Source organism: Poeciliopsis prolifica, unplaced genomic scaffold (assembly GCF_027474105.1).
Source record: "Poeciliopsis prolifica strain line A6 unplaced genomic scaffold, Auburn_PproV2 SCAFFOLD003, whole genome shotgun sequence".
Lineage (NCBI taxonomy): Eukaryota > Metazoa > Chordata > Actinopteri > Cyprinodontiformes > Poeciliidae > Poeciliopsis > Poeciliopsis prolifica.
The window spans coordinates 14,002,972-14,017,567 of record NW_026562378.1 but is presented as its reverse complement, the minus strand read 5'-3'; the positions used below and the strand labels follow the sequence as shown (position 1 = coordinate 14,017,567).

The following is a 14,596-nucleotide window of genomic DNA, read 5'->3' as shown; positions in this document are numbered from 1 at the left end:
TCATATAGAAAAACAAAAAAACAAAGACATACCCACACACTGAAACTCCACCCAATCTCCTCCACTCAGTCAACAGAAATCTGACGCAATCCTGTTATGTGTATAACCTTTACGATTGAATCTGAACATCCATGTTCTGGACTTTGTTCTGGTATGTTTTTTGAACACCATCCCACTAATTTGAAAACCTACAAAAATAATATAACGAAGACAGTTTGACTTTACTCAGGACACATGCTTTATTAGGCAAATAGGTATGACACAGAGATAAAGTTAACATTTATTAATGACGTTTTCAAATATTGTCAAGTTTTTTGACAATGTCGATAAGACGAGATATGGGCAAAATACTATTTCATAAAATCAAACATAGATAAATTGCTTTGAAGCGTAGTTTTGCAAGACAGAGAGGAAGAAAAGATGTCTGAGCCAAAACCCTATATAATCTCAAAAACATTAAATATTTGCATACCTTCATTAATATACAATCAGAATTAAACAAACAACAATCAATAACAACATTTTTTTTAAGCATATATATGCATTAAAGCAGTGTTTGGTAAGATTATTGAACATTAATGGGTTTAGTTTTTACCCCTTTCACCTCCTTTAAAGGCTTGAATGATTTTTATTTATACTTAATTTTCTTTAGACATACTTTAAAAGGGTATAATTTTTTCACTGATCCTGACTAATAGGTATGTGAATGCTGGTATCAAGCTGTGTAATTTTGTTTCAGATGTGTATTTGGTTATTCATTACAGCTTCCAGTTAAAGTTGTGCAACAGAGTAATCATTCAAAGTCCTCTCCAAGGCAAAGTCAGCTTCCACAAGCCAACAGGTCACTGGCACAGGATTGGCAATGCTGTAGTCAGTTGCAGAGAATCTGAAAAAAAAAGTTAAACAACTCTATTTTTGTGTCCAAAAAAAGAGCAAAAAAGAAAAAAGAACAGAAATATACCTGGAAGCATTGGTCACTCTGTCTTTGTGCTTCAGTCTCGCATTAGAGTATTGCAGAAGCACCTGATAATCTGCTGGTTTTAAAGCTGCACTCAAAAATGCAGGACTTAGCATTAAAACGTTGGCACAGAATAATCTGGAGATACTGTGTTTGGATGCGCTGCAAGCTACAATCAATACATCATTTCCAAACGTTTACAGTTGGAAGAATAAAAAAGTTGACTTTTTACTCACCTAAAAATCCTTCAGTGTCGTTGGCAGATGGCGTCTGTCGCAAAACAGGCCAAAGGAATTTGTTCCCATCCTTCTCATGAACTAAGATAACCAAACGCACATCCTCCACCACAACATCTATTTCTTTGACACGCATGATCACTGTAAGACTGAAAAATGCACAAGGAATAAGATTTACTTCTGTTTTCAAGCCTTTAGAAAATCACATTAGTGCTGGTAAGAAGGTCCCCCTCTCTTTTGGAGCTTTCATGGACTGGAAATGTTAGCATTTTTTTGTTTCATTTTATCATGACAGTATCCCAAAAGTACCTATAAGTAGTATTTTACTCAAGTTCATTTGCACACTCTACACCGTGTTCCAAATTATTATGCAAATCGGATTTAAGTCTCGTAAAGACAAAAATTGTTGTTGTGCTATTAAATGTATTGATGGTATTGTGTGTCATGGTTCTTTGAGTCACTACAATTAATTTCAGAGAGATGGTTGTTTAGTTTGTCTGATGTGCTCAATTAAAGGAAATCTACTTAAGAAGGATGTTCCACATTATTAAGCAGGCCACATGTTTTAAGCAATATGGGAAAGAGAAAGGATAAAAAATCATCAGATAGTTGGTATAGTGCCGTATGACAAGATATGAAAACATTAGATATTTAACAGAAACTGAAGCGCCATTGTACTGTGAAGAGATTTGTGGCTGATTCAGAACAAAGATGGGTTTGTACAGATAAAGGCATAATGAGGAAGGTTTCTGTTAGACAAATTTATTGGATTAACAGAGCAGCTGTTAAAATGCCCTTGCAAAGCAGCAAACTCAGTGTGGTCACCATCCTCCTCTGACCTCAACCCCATTGAGAACCTTTGGAGTTTCCTCAAGCAGAAGGTCTGAGGGTGAAATGCAGTTCATATCAAACCAGCAGCTCTGGGAAGGTTTTCTGACATCCCGCAAAGAAATTCAAGCAGAAACTTTCCACAAACTCACAAGTTCAATGGATGCAACAATTGTGCAGGTGATGTCCAAGAAGGTCCTACGTTAACATGTAACTCCGTCTGTTAAGATGTTTTTGATTTAAATAGCTTTTGATCTTGGTACATGTGATCACTTAATGCTGCACATTCAAAGAATGACCGTTTGCAGTTCTTTATAATCCATAATATGTTTAGAAAATCTGCTGTGCATAATAATTTGGAGCAGTGCATTTTGAGTTTTTATTTTTTTTTATTTTTTTTTTAATACTGTTCTCATGGGGAGATTTGTTCAGTAGAATTTGATTTATACTGTAAATTATACTTGAAAATTATACTGGCCATCATTTGGATTGACCATTTAAGAAAATCTGAGAAAATATCACTTGCATAATAATTTGGAACATGGCGTAATTTGGATACCAATAATAATTTAAAAATCTATTGCAAAAATCCAAGTGTTAAATTTGAAGATAATTGTTGTTTCTGCAGTAGAAGGAAGTTATAAGTTGTAAATGAAAGAAGGTCACCGTCCAGCTGTGATGAGTTCCTGTCCAGTGTGGCGTGACGTGGCCTGTCCCTGTCGAAGACTGATTCCCTCCGGATCAACCTCAAGGTGCAGGTCAGGGTTGATGTGAATGACGATCTTAGCGAAGCCTCCGTTTGTTAGGGAGTCCAGCTCACCATTTACATACAATGCTGACACCAAGAATATAAAATAAAGGTGGAGACCATTTTCATGGAAATATCTGAGGCTTTCACTGAGAAGTTTTGAAAAGAAACATCTCAGCTTGAAATGGCACAAAGGGAAATATTACCAACCCTTGCTTGGATGGTGAAGTAGTTTGAGAATGACATCGTTATTGACATCAAAGCAAAGAGGAAGAAGCTGGTTTTCAGCTTTCCGGAAAAATCTGTGAGGAGCAGGAGCTGGATGGAGAGAAAAGGTTTGTGTAAAAAACATGTCATAAACCGACACGGTCATTCATTCCAGCTGCAGCTGGAGTTTCATTTATTGAAATTGGATTATTATTCCTATAAAAAAAAGAATGCAGCTCCAACTTAAATAAATAGCTTCAAGTGATCATACGTAACTGGGTTACATTGATTTGTTTAACTTAAATTGTATAAACTTCCTTAAATTACTTCTAAACTACTTATTTAAGATGGATCACCTATTATATTTTTTAGTACTGAAAATGATAAACTCAATACAATATAACTTACTATATAATTTATTGTGTGGTTTTTCTTTTCGTGTTGCATTCTATGTTTTGCCTGTTATCTGTTTGCTCCAGTAGTACATGATCAGTTTCAGATCAATTTCTCCTTATGCTAATTTCTCCCCGTATTTAATAAACTTCTTATCCTAAACTATTTCTTCAACAGGGTTACCAATTGCACTACCAAACAGCTGGAAAAATTCATCACTTTTCTGAAGTTATGTGGGCTGTAAAAATATATAGTAATACATTACCAGGTGTTGCTAACTCCTTAGGAACCACATCATAATTATCTGTAAACAAAGTTTGATCTATTGAAAGCTTAACCTTGCTAATTCTAAAAACGACATGGAACTACACTGAGATATGGAGTGAAACACAATTTAAGCTAAAAACAATTATTTTGCTTGCAATTCATGTACAGAAAATATCTGAGGGTGCCAAAAGAAATTTAGAAAATGGGGACAATTCATCTAATGATTCGGAAAATAATGATTTTATCATTGACGATATCAATAAATGTCTTTTGCAATGCTGCTTATGGTAGAACTTTTGTGTGATGCGTCATACCAGCATAGTCGTAAGAAATTGAAGAAGACGCGTCTGAAAAGAAAGATGTAATAATGTTGAAATTATGCACAGTCATTTATCAGATCTTCAAAACAACTAGAACAACAAGTTGTAGATAATTAAAATGCTTCACCTTTTCACTTTTTAAAACTGTCGATAAAAGCATATGGATTTGTAAATAATTAATCAATTCAGTAAACACAGCTCTTTTTTGAATCATAATTGTACCAGACACTGAAAAAGTGCTTTAAGTGATTTAAAGAGCTGAAATTTGATGGTGTTGTGCCAAAACATGATAATCTTCCATAAATGGATGGCATGCTGTGGGAATGCAACAGCTTAATGACTCTGTTGTTTCAAATAACTTGCAGGAGTTGCAGTTAAAAAATTTGGTCAAACTATATTATTGCTACAACACAGATTTGTCTTTCAGAGACTTAGGCAGAAGTTTGTCTCCCTTAATTGATACAGTCTTTCCCAGAAAGCTTGTGGGAAGTGTTTGGAGTTTGACAAAAACTGCTACATAACACTGTGCATAATACAACCTTTAGAAATGTTTTTTTGTGGTAAGAGTTGATTGCGTTTATGTTGTAAACTTGCTAATTCTAAAAACAACATGGAACCACACTGAGATATGGAGTGAAACACAATTTAAGCTAAAAACAATTATCTACATTTGGCAGACCATCACTTTTTGGCACAACATCTCTCCAGTTCAAACACAGCAGGAGATACAATCCAAATTAAATTTTTTGCCAGCTGGTGACTTTTTCCAAAACTTTCATTCTCCCAAAAATGTGGTACTAAATTATATTTGAGAGCTTTGTCTGCTGTCTGAATAGTTGTGTCGCATTTTATCTGACTTTTACGTCACTCATCTGAGATACGCATCTAGATCCTAAATGGAAACATAAACAATGGCAGAAATTATTTATAAAAACTGTGAAGTCGTGAAAGAAGTCTGTTCCAGTCAGGTATCACATCAGAAACTCACAACTCCTGGCTCCGACTACGTATCCAAACAGATTTCTATATAAATCTGCTGTTAATGCTCAAAAAGCCATTGCCATTACGATAGTGCTTTCTTTTCATTTCCCTGCTTCATCTTGCTGGGATCTTGTGACAATATCATCGGATTCCATTACTCATCAACTTTAAAATCAGTCAATTATTGCTCACATGTACAATAATGTGCTGCTGTGTGACATCTACTTTCTTTTTCTCTGTCGATCTGGGATTGTTAACCTTTAACACAGAAGTGAATTGTTTGTCCTAATTACAATTAACTAGCAGTAAAAGTGACTGTACAAAAAAAAAAAAAATCAGATTTGGCAAAAATCCAAATTGAGCATCAAAACCTGCTGTGTGAAAGTAGCCATAACCTCAGAGGTAGAAACCTCCATGACAGAGCATCATAATGATTTTCAAATGGTTCAGGCTTCAACTTTTCTACATTTCCCCCTCCCTACCTGTGCTGTATTCACTCTGATTAACCTAACATGCCACAAAGAGTTTTTTCTTTCTTTCCTTGAGTGATTGGTTGCACTGGTGCCACATTAGGTTTATTTAGACACTTAATTGAGAAATTAGGTCTCATGCGGTACATGAAATCTGTGTGGCCTGTTATACCATGTGAAGAAGGAAAACTCGTAGCTCCGACGGGTCCTATTCAGAACAAAGAGACAATAACGTTAAAATCACATGCATCCATTAATTTCAAAATGATATTGAGATAATTTCTTATGATCTCAACATGCGTGCCACATTCACTGCTTTTATCTGATAATCTTAATCTGCCACAGAACTTTTTTTTTTTCTTTCCTTGAATGATTTGATTTGTTTAGGCAGACTTTTGAGAAATTACGTGTCATGTGTGACCAAACTGGTCTTTCTCTGGAGCATTGATTTTATGTAATGCTTCTCATGACAGTGTGTGGACTATTATACCATGTGAACCAGGAAATCCAGGAATTCCAGCGAGCCCAACGTGTCCTATTCAAAACAAAGAGAAGATAATGTTAAAATCACATGCATCCATTAATTTCAAAATTATATTGAGATAATTTCTTACGATCTCGACATGTGTGCCACATTCACTTCTTTTATCTGATAATCCTAATCTGCCACAGAACTTTTATTCCTTGAATGATTTGATTTGTTTAGGCAGACTTTTGAGAAATTAGGTGTCATGTGTGACCAAACTGGTCTTTCTCTGGAGCACTGATTTTATGTAATTCTTCTCATGACAGTTTGTGGACTATTATACCATGTGAACCAGGAAATCCAGGCATTCCAGCGAGCCCAACGAGTCCTATTCAAAACAAAGAGAAGATAATGTTAATTTAAAAATTATCTCTAAGAAGGATTCATTCTCCACACATAAAAATATATAGAATTACAATTCTTCCAAAATTCTGCAAGAAAATTTTGACTTTGTTCAATTATGGCTGCTTTTGATGAATTTTCTTAAATTAAATACAATTTTGTTAAATTAAACTGCATATCATTTTTCACACAATATAATCTGAGTTATCTTTTTTTGGACAAAGACTCAGAAATATTTTTAGTTTCATGTTGCAGATGAAAGGGTACACATTTACCCTGTTGTGTGTACAATTATTCACAAATCGACATCTAAGCTCAGTGACTATTTAAAAAAAATAAAAGCATGCTTTATCATCATTTGATTACGATGTATCTTCCAGTCATTAATTCCATAAAAAAGAAGGCAGAGAAGGAGATATTTACTGTTGGCTGGTGTGGCAAAACTGTCCAACCGGCCTCCTTGTCCCTCTTTGGGTTTGGAAAGGACATCCATGTCGTCCCCCTGTGGCTTGGTGACCACCATGGATGTGAGTGGAGTCACAAAGCTGTACTTCAGGGACAACTCCAAAGCTTCACTCTTCACTTCGTCTTTCTGAGGTCCAGATACCAGCAGCCTGTATCGCAACAACTACAATGTGGCAACTGAGATAAACAGCAGCAAAACATTGGGCTCTTTTACGCTTTGAATGTTTGTGCTTCTCATACATCATGAACACTATCATTCAGATGTTATATTATTGTCTTAAAGCTGCTCCTTTCTCCAAATTTTCTTTTTACAGTGACTGTAACATACATGGAGCTGCAATTAGTTTCAACCATCATGGTTTATTTGAAATGTTCTTCTTTCCATGGCGGCACAATAAGATAATGTATGATTTCAGCAAATTATCCAGGCATAATAATTAAATTAATTAATTAATTAATCTGGTTCAGTGTGAGCAGGTGGCTGCTCACACTGAACCAGACATAGGAGTTCTCCCCTTCACTGGTGACCATACAGTAGTCTGTTATTAGTGCTGGCTGCTATGAGTTGTGTTTGATAGAACAGCTGAGATCCATAGAGTCAATTATAAAGACCTCTGATGACCTGCAAAACGTTTCTATGATTTGGTTGATTTTTTTGTGTAGTTGTAGTACATTCATTATGATGATCTTATGGCTGCACTTTATATTCTGACTTGATATTTCAGACTCATATGAGGAATGGATCATTAGGGAAAGCTTTTACCATTAACAAACAGTCATGTGTTTACATGACTAATATTCCAAAAAAGTGTGTGAAGTGGGCCTAATCAATCATTTTACTTGAGCAATTCAACTTTGCTAAAATTATGTTTATGATGGACTGTTAACCCCGGCTTGTTTTAGTCCTGGAAGATTTAGATTTAGATTTATTTTCAACCAAGAAGTTTATTTCTAACATCAAATGAGACGGGCATTATTTAAAAGGAAATTCAACAAGAAAATAATGTCAATTTTGAAAGAAAAAAAAAATGTAAGTTCTTGTTTGCATTGTAATAAAAACTGTAAGTAAAAAATTATTTATATCCAGCTTCATAATCAATAGAAAAATCTTGGTACCAAAACTCCTGACCCGATTAGGGAAAAGGTGTTAGAAAATGGATGGATGGACGGACGGACGGACGGACGGACGGACGGACGGATGGATGGATGGATGGATGGGCTCCAGGTCTTGACTGAGTCACTTAAAAATATTATTTCCAGTAAAGAGTTTCATTAAAAGATGATCTTAAGCCTGAATCTATCAGGGCTTAACAATGTTGGGCTTAACTGCACTGTAATCTTTAGTGCAAAGATGTTACAAACAATACAGGTTTCTGTAAAGTCATTTTATGAGAATCGACAGATAGCCACTGTCTGCCATTGATACACCTCAAGTATCCAATGAAATCAGAAATGACTGCATTGGATTTGTTTTTCTTGTTTTGGGTCAATATTTTGATGCAGAAGAACAAAGTCTCAAATTGTTCATTTTATATTTACAGTCTAACCCTGGTGTGAAATACAAGTTCACATTAAAAATCCTCTTTGTGTCCATCAATAGAAAGTGTAGTGGGAAACTGCAAACAGAATCCTAAATAAAATAGACACAAAAAATGAAACGTAACATATTGTACCACTTACTCTTTCTCCAGAAGTTGTTTCACAGTGAGGTAGGCCCAAACCCTTTGAAGAAGTCCATCAGCAATTCCAGTAGAAGAATCCTCAAACTCATTTGTTTTAGAAAATGTCATTTTTTGTTTCAACTGTCATAATGCAAAAACAATTTTAAAGTCAGTACACAAGGACTTTTAAAATTAATCTAGAAAAAAGTCCTAATATTTAGACATTGTATATTGATCCTTACTGAAATGGCCACGACTTCTGGCACAAAGTTTTCAATGTTGTTGTCGATGATCTCACCGGCCACCACGATCTCAGAGCCGTTATAATACTGACTGAAATTAGTCTGGGTTAGATTGGTTCCACCGACATAGATCATTGTGACATCTGTTAGCAGAGGAGTGGCCACTTCTTCATAAAAGCCCTGTTGATGTACAGTTTTATGCAGCGATGAGGACAGTTTTCTGCATCAAAATGTTGGAAATTGATAAAAAGTGTATTGTTGAAATGGAGGATAATACCTTGAGCTGCAAATCAGCATCAGAGTCTTCATAGATCCGCCTTGCTACACCGCTGTTCCCCAAAGACATCTTCTCCAAAAACTCAAAATTGACATCAAATCCAAAACCAAGACAGTAGAGAGGAAACTTTCCTGCAATCGCCTGTTTCACATTTGATTGTATTCTTTCCAGATTTGTCACACCTGGAACGACAAAAAACTGCTAGAAATATTTCCAACAAAAATAAAACCAGACAGCTATCGGCTGTCAAAAGACTGTGTACAGAAATATGATGAAAACTTTTAATATATTCATAATTTTAACAGAATGGTGATATACTGTGAATGTAAAGTGTAGTCTTAAAAATGCTAAAATGTACTGAAACCTAATAGAGATTTGTTTGTGGCTGATTTATCTCTCATAACTCCGATTTCACCAGTTTAACAAAAATACATAATTTTTCTGTTTTTTGGGGCTCCCTTAGGCTGCTTCAGTCTTTTGTGAAATATAATGACATGATGCAACATAAAGAAGGGCCTTCTTGCCTGGCAGCAAGAAGGTTCTGGGTTCGATTCCCGGCCCAGGGTCTTTCTGCATGGAGTTTGCATGTGCATGCATCGGTACTCCGGCTTCCTCCCACAGTCCAAAAACATGATTGGTCTTTCCCAATTCTCCCCAGGTGTGAGTGTGTGCATGCATGGTTGTTTGTCCTGTTTCTATGTTGCCCTGAGACAGACTGGCGACCTGTCCAGGGTGACCTGGACACGCATCTGGAGATAGACGCCAGCAACTCCCAACCCCAATAGGGATTAGGGTGAACAGATATTGGATGGATGGTGCAACATGTAGTCTGGCTTTTAATTATGGAATTTAGACATCAATAATTTTAGAACTTTTTGTTGACTAAATTATTTAATCTTATAAAGCTATAGAACTACCGGAGGGATATTTTTATTATGCACCACGATCCTATGAAAAAATGACTTAAGTACCAACAGAGTAAATTTGCATGTGTGTTTTAAATTAACCTGATGTTGGGTCTCCATCTGTGAGAAGTATAAGGATGGAAGCTGAACCTTCTCTAGGATGTGCATTCAGCATGTTTGCCCCTTCCAACACTGCTGCATTGATGTCTGTAGCTGAAAGAAGTAAAGTAAATTAATTAATTGCCATCCTGCTGCAAGATCTTTGTATTCCTGTGTACTGAGAAATCTCACCTCCTCTGTCAGTAATACCATGCGCAAATTTCTTGGCATCCTCTAGATTTGCACTAGTGGCCCGAACGAGTTCTCGTCTCCAATGAGATAGATCGCTATCAAAACTGAGAAGACCGAAGAAGTCATCTTCAGCCAGGTCATTCAATATATGAATTAAAGCAGTTCTGGTCTGTGGAAGAGACAAAACATAATAAATAAGGTAAAAAAAAAAAAAACAACATGCATGTTGGGTGAAACTGTTTGTTTAATTGTAACAAATAATTTACCTGTTGCATTTTTCTGCCATGCATTGAGCCACTTCGATCAATGACAAAGACAACGTTCTTTGGTATTCGGGGAAGGTTTGATGGAGCAAAGTGATGGACAAAGTATCCGTTCGAAGTCTAAGAAGAAGTAGGACCATATAAATGAGTGAAAGAGTGAAGGATATTTAAACTTTTTGGTCATGTTTTAAACTACACACATCTTCATAATTGTTTTCAGGAGTGTTTTACCTTGATGTCGCCCAGTCCATTGCCTCGATTTACATCATAAACAACAATCAGATCTCCATTCAGACCCTGCTCTCCACAACTGTCACAAGCTGTCTGTTGGTCCGCCGTAGGATAAAAATACACCCACGCCTGAAACAATATAGAATAATTTGCATACATTAACAATTTTACAAATTTCAGATAAATAATTGTGCTAGAAACACAAATGCAGTGAAGAAAAACAAAACATAATTCACTACTTATAATTTCGAGCTAACTGCTATGCTGGAGATAAAAGAGACAATAGTCTTTGAAGTAAAAATACCTGTTTATCTGCATGTGTTTTAGTGATAGCATTAGCCAAGGCTTTGGTGCTCAGTCCTCCTTTCACATCAATGAAACTGATGCTGGCTTTCTCGTTAATGTGCACATCAGCCTTAAAGTAATAACAACAAAGCAATTAGAAACATTTATCACCACAACTGATGTTATTTTTACCACAATCGAGATACTTTGAAGTCTTTGACGGGCTGCATGGGTCGAGCGTGGATCTGCAGCTCGTATTTGCCGTGGGTTCGCTTCAGCAGCTCCTCGTAGGTGAGTTCAAAGGTGACCTTTTTGTGAGCCGCCACAGTTACAGAGGTTTTAAATTCCTCCATGGTTCTCCCAACAGAGCTGAGAACAAAAGCAGAAACTGTAATTATTGCAAAATGTTAGAAGTTTCAATCTTAAATATTTCTGGCTGCAGATATACAGCAGAAATATAATCCCAGAAAAACATTTATCTGAGGGATTTGGGATTGAGTTACCTGACAATCCCAGCACTCTGACCGCGAGACACAGCCTGAGTGTACTGTCGCTGAGCCTGCTCCTTAGTTTTCACAACTCCATCGTACATTTGACCATCAATGAGCCTAAAGAGGTAAGAAACAAACTGCTGAAGCTAGAATTAACAATAACTGATCACAAAATAATAAATATGTCAAAATATCAGGCACTGTCACAAGTTTTTTTTCCCACTCACATCCTGAATTTGCTGATGAAGGCATTTTTGGGAATCTGAACGTGGAATTCAATTTCTTTCGATTCATTCATGCGATTCACGACACGGCTTGTGATGACGGTGGTGGCATATCGGCTGGTCACAGTGGAGTTGATGTGAAAGCTGTAAATGTCCCAGTCGTCCTGTTTAAACGCAGACAGCAACTCAGCAGCAGACACCCAACTGAGAAACTATTCATTTTTATGCATTGATTGATGAAGTCTTATCATAGACTGTGGACAAACTCTATTTTTATGACTTTATCTAATCGTTCATATTTTTCATATAAACAAGTCCTAAAAGCAAACATACAAATAGTGTTTTACAGACCTTTGTCACTTGTTACGCTACTCTGTACTTTGTGTTGAAAATGAGGTTGACCTAAAAATAATGAGTAACTCAATAAAATGTTCTACAAATTGACTTAGAAGAAAAAATATTTGCACAACTAAAGACGCAAAACTATCTGGTGAAGAGGACAAATTCTACATTTATGTAACATCCCTAAATCTGTTTTAGTTTTGGTAAAGACAACAGTTCAACAGCTAGTTTTCTAAACTTGTTTCTTCTTTTTTGACGAAATTCTGTCCATCCTTTAGCAAATGTTACTTTTTTCTTCACGATCCACATGGGCAAGTTTTCCATAAAGGCATGCATAATGACTCATTTAAATGTGAATAAAATGTGCAGTTTTATTTTCTAAAGTCACAACTAGAAACTAGTGCAAATAAAAAGCTTCTTGTGACAAAAAACACAATTTAATTCAATTTAAATTTAAACATGATATTTGTGATTTTCAATTTTTTTTATTGGCTGAGCCTCAATAATCACAGAGACTTTATGTTACTTAAAAAACTTTTTTGTTCACAAAATGTCAGGCATACAAGTATAAACCTACCACATTTGTTGGTGAAGTTAAAAACAGGTAAAGATTCTTCTCGGAAACTAAAAACAAATTTGAACTCTGATCTGCTCTTTGAACATCTGTTTAGAAAAGAAGCCTAGAGGTCGGAGCTTTAAACATACAATCAAAATGACAACGTTTTTTACTTTTCACTGAATAATGTCCCCCATATTCATTTCTAATAACCACATAGTAAATTCTCACTACTTATTGAAAGACCTTTTTATGAATATTTATATTGAACATGTGGGATTTAACAAGAAAATAATATCACTGATCATTTGTCCTTGTGCTGAATGTTTACCAACAATGTTTTATTTAGTGTAACACTAGCAAATTGTATCTCGTTTTATGTCAAGACTTTTCCTATTTTATTTATGTACATTCATGAGTTTATTTTCAAAGATAGTGGAACATATTCACAGTTTAAAGAAGAGCTGAAAAATTAAAGAATCATAGTGATAAGCTTAGAGATGGCTTGTCATTTGGGACATTTTTATGTTATGTTTTTGTTTCTTTATCTCACATATAAAGAGCTGATTTCACTTGTGAATTTATTCCTGCTGTTTTTGTTATTCAATAGACAAGTGAAAGATTTTCAGAGGCAAGAAAATGAGTCTGTTGTCTTGATTTTCCCACAATAGTTCATTTTGTAATAGTTTTATGAGTTTGTTTTAGCAAAATCTGCAATGAACTTTCATTTTAATCATATCACAATGCACATTACTATCCTCCTACCTCGTAATTATTTAGACTATTTAGTTTTTCAATACAATACAATACAACGGTTTCATTTCACATGCACAATGTAAACACATGCATACAGAGGATGACCAGTCAGTCCACAAAACCTTAAGGGTTCAAAGAGTAAAGGCTCTTTGCTCAGTTTATCCTGCTTATCTGAAGCAGAATTCAAACTGTTAGAACAAACGAGATAATTGAACAATAAGTCTGTTTCATTCATTTGTAAAAAAAAATGATCCAATGATAAATTATACACATTTATTTATTCTGCTGTCTTTCTTGTGATTACCGTTCCCTCAGACTGTACCTTTTTTGGTTGTGCAGCAGCTAGAGTCACCAGAACCCCAAAAAGGGTGAGTTGCACCACTCCTCCCCTCATAATGGACCACACTGTCTTCTGAACTCCAACAGACTCCAAATGCACAGTGCACACTTTATTTGAAAACATTTTGAAGAACATTTTTTTCTTAGTCTCCTCCCTCCTGTTCCTCTTTGTTTGAAGTTATAGAAAAAAAAAGTCACATGGATAAATCCACCCACCATATCAGTTCCACCTTTGCCTCTCCAAAGTAAAATCCAACAGTAAATGTGTTGTGTGGGTGTAATCTATGCTATCGGGAAAGTAAGGCAATTGTCTGAAAATTTACCTTGGATGACTGGGCTTCGATTATCATTTGTTTGTGTTCTGATTTCTTGGTTATAGTTTAGAGATTCATATCATCGAGTCCTTTCTGTTCGTCTGTCTTTGCTCACTATCGTAATTCGGGTCTTGCCATAAGTTTATTTCTCTCTGTTTGGCTTTATATTTATTCCCTCTGTGTATTTTGGATTTTTCTCTTGTGTTAGTGTTAGGGATTTTCACATTTTGTTACTTATTTACCTTCCCTCAGTCACAATATTTGGTTTAATCTATGACTGTTTGACATTTTTCCTGCTAAGCTCACTATTTCTACACTATACAAAAGTGCAGTACTTTTTGTCTGTTTCTGCTGATGTTGAAAAAATAAAATTTTGCAACTGCAATGTCTCCATTAAAGAAATTAATTTAAAGTCAAATGAGAAAAAACTTCTTCACTTGATATTGTTATAATTATTGTAGCAACAGATGTAAAAGAAATACATTGATAAGTCATCCATGGCTCTTGCGCTCATCATCTATCAGCCATCAGAGAAGACGTTGGATTATACTTGGGGGCAGCAATGAATGCAGCATTTTGGAGATTCTGTAGTCGGTGATTTTACACAAGAGTTATGGATTCAAAATATTCAAATAACACACAACTTGTTCTGAACTGTGTGATGCAACAACATTGCTC

At 35.6% G+C, this 14,596-nt stretch overlaps 1 protein-coding gene across 3 annotated transcripts; it reads right to left on the bottom strand.

Annotated features, from left to right (window-relative positions):
• Positions 1-214: 214 nt before the first annotated feature.
• Positions 215-13,719, bottom strand: LOC129358431 (inter-alpha-trypsin inhibitor heavy chain H3-like). Of its 3 annotated transcripts, none has more exons than XM_055027481.1 (23): positions 13,588-13,719; positions 11,615-11,775; positions 11,400-11,504; positions 11,103-11,265; positions 10,916-11,026; positions 10,612-10,740; positions 10,384-10,500; positions 10,118-10,286; positions 9,929-10,039; positions 8,922-9,103; positions 8,645-8,824; positions 8,422-8,543; positions 6,700-6,890; positions 6,218-6,262; positions 5,899-5,943; positions 5,581-5,616; positions 3,952-3,984; positions 3,636-3,674; positions 2,981-3,088; positions 2,689-2,857; positions 1,195-1,343; positions 962-1,046; positions 215-886 (listed from the first exon to the last, which is right to left on the bottom strand). In XM_055027481.1, the coding sequence occupies exons 1-23, from the start codon at positions 13,657-13,659 to the stop codon at positions 772-774; spliced, it is 2,637 nt and encodes an 878-aa protein (XP_054883456.1). In that variant the 5' UTR covers positions 13,660-13,719; the 3' UTR covers positions 215-771. The 3 variants fall into 3 exon arrangements, with proteins under 3 accessions (XP_054883456.1, XP_054883457.1, XP_054883458.1); XM_055027482.1 differs by having other exon boundaries at positions 3,952-3,985; positions 5,588-5,616; XM_055027483.1 differs by lacking the exons at positions 3,636-3,674; positions 3,952-3,984.
• Between the last annotated feature and the right edge of the window lie 877 nt (positions 13,720-14,596).

Excerpts from the sequence above, each read along its gene's own strand:
- LOC129358431 (XM_055027481.1), bottom strand. The coding sequence starts at position 13,659 with ATGAGGGGAGGAGTGGTGCAACTCACCCTTTTTGGGGTTCTGGTGACT. Across the intron at positions 8,825-8,921 it reads ATGCTGATTTGCAGCTCAAG|GGCTTTTATGAAGAAGTGGC; the intron begins GTATTATCCTCC and ends GTACATCAACAG. Across the intron at positions 3,675-3,951 it reads AATTTCTTACGACTATGCTG|ATAATTATGATGTGGTTCCT; the intron begins GTATGACGCATC and ends CTTTGTTTACAG.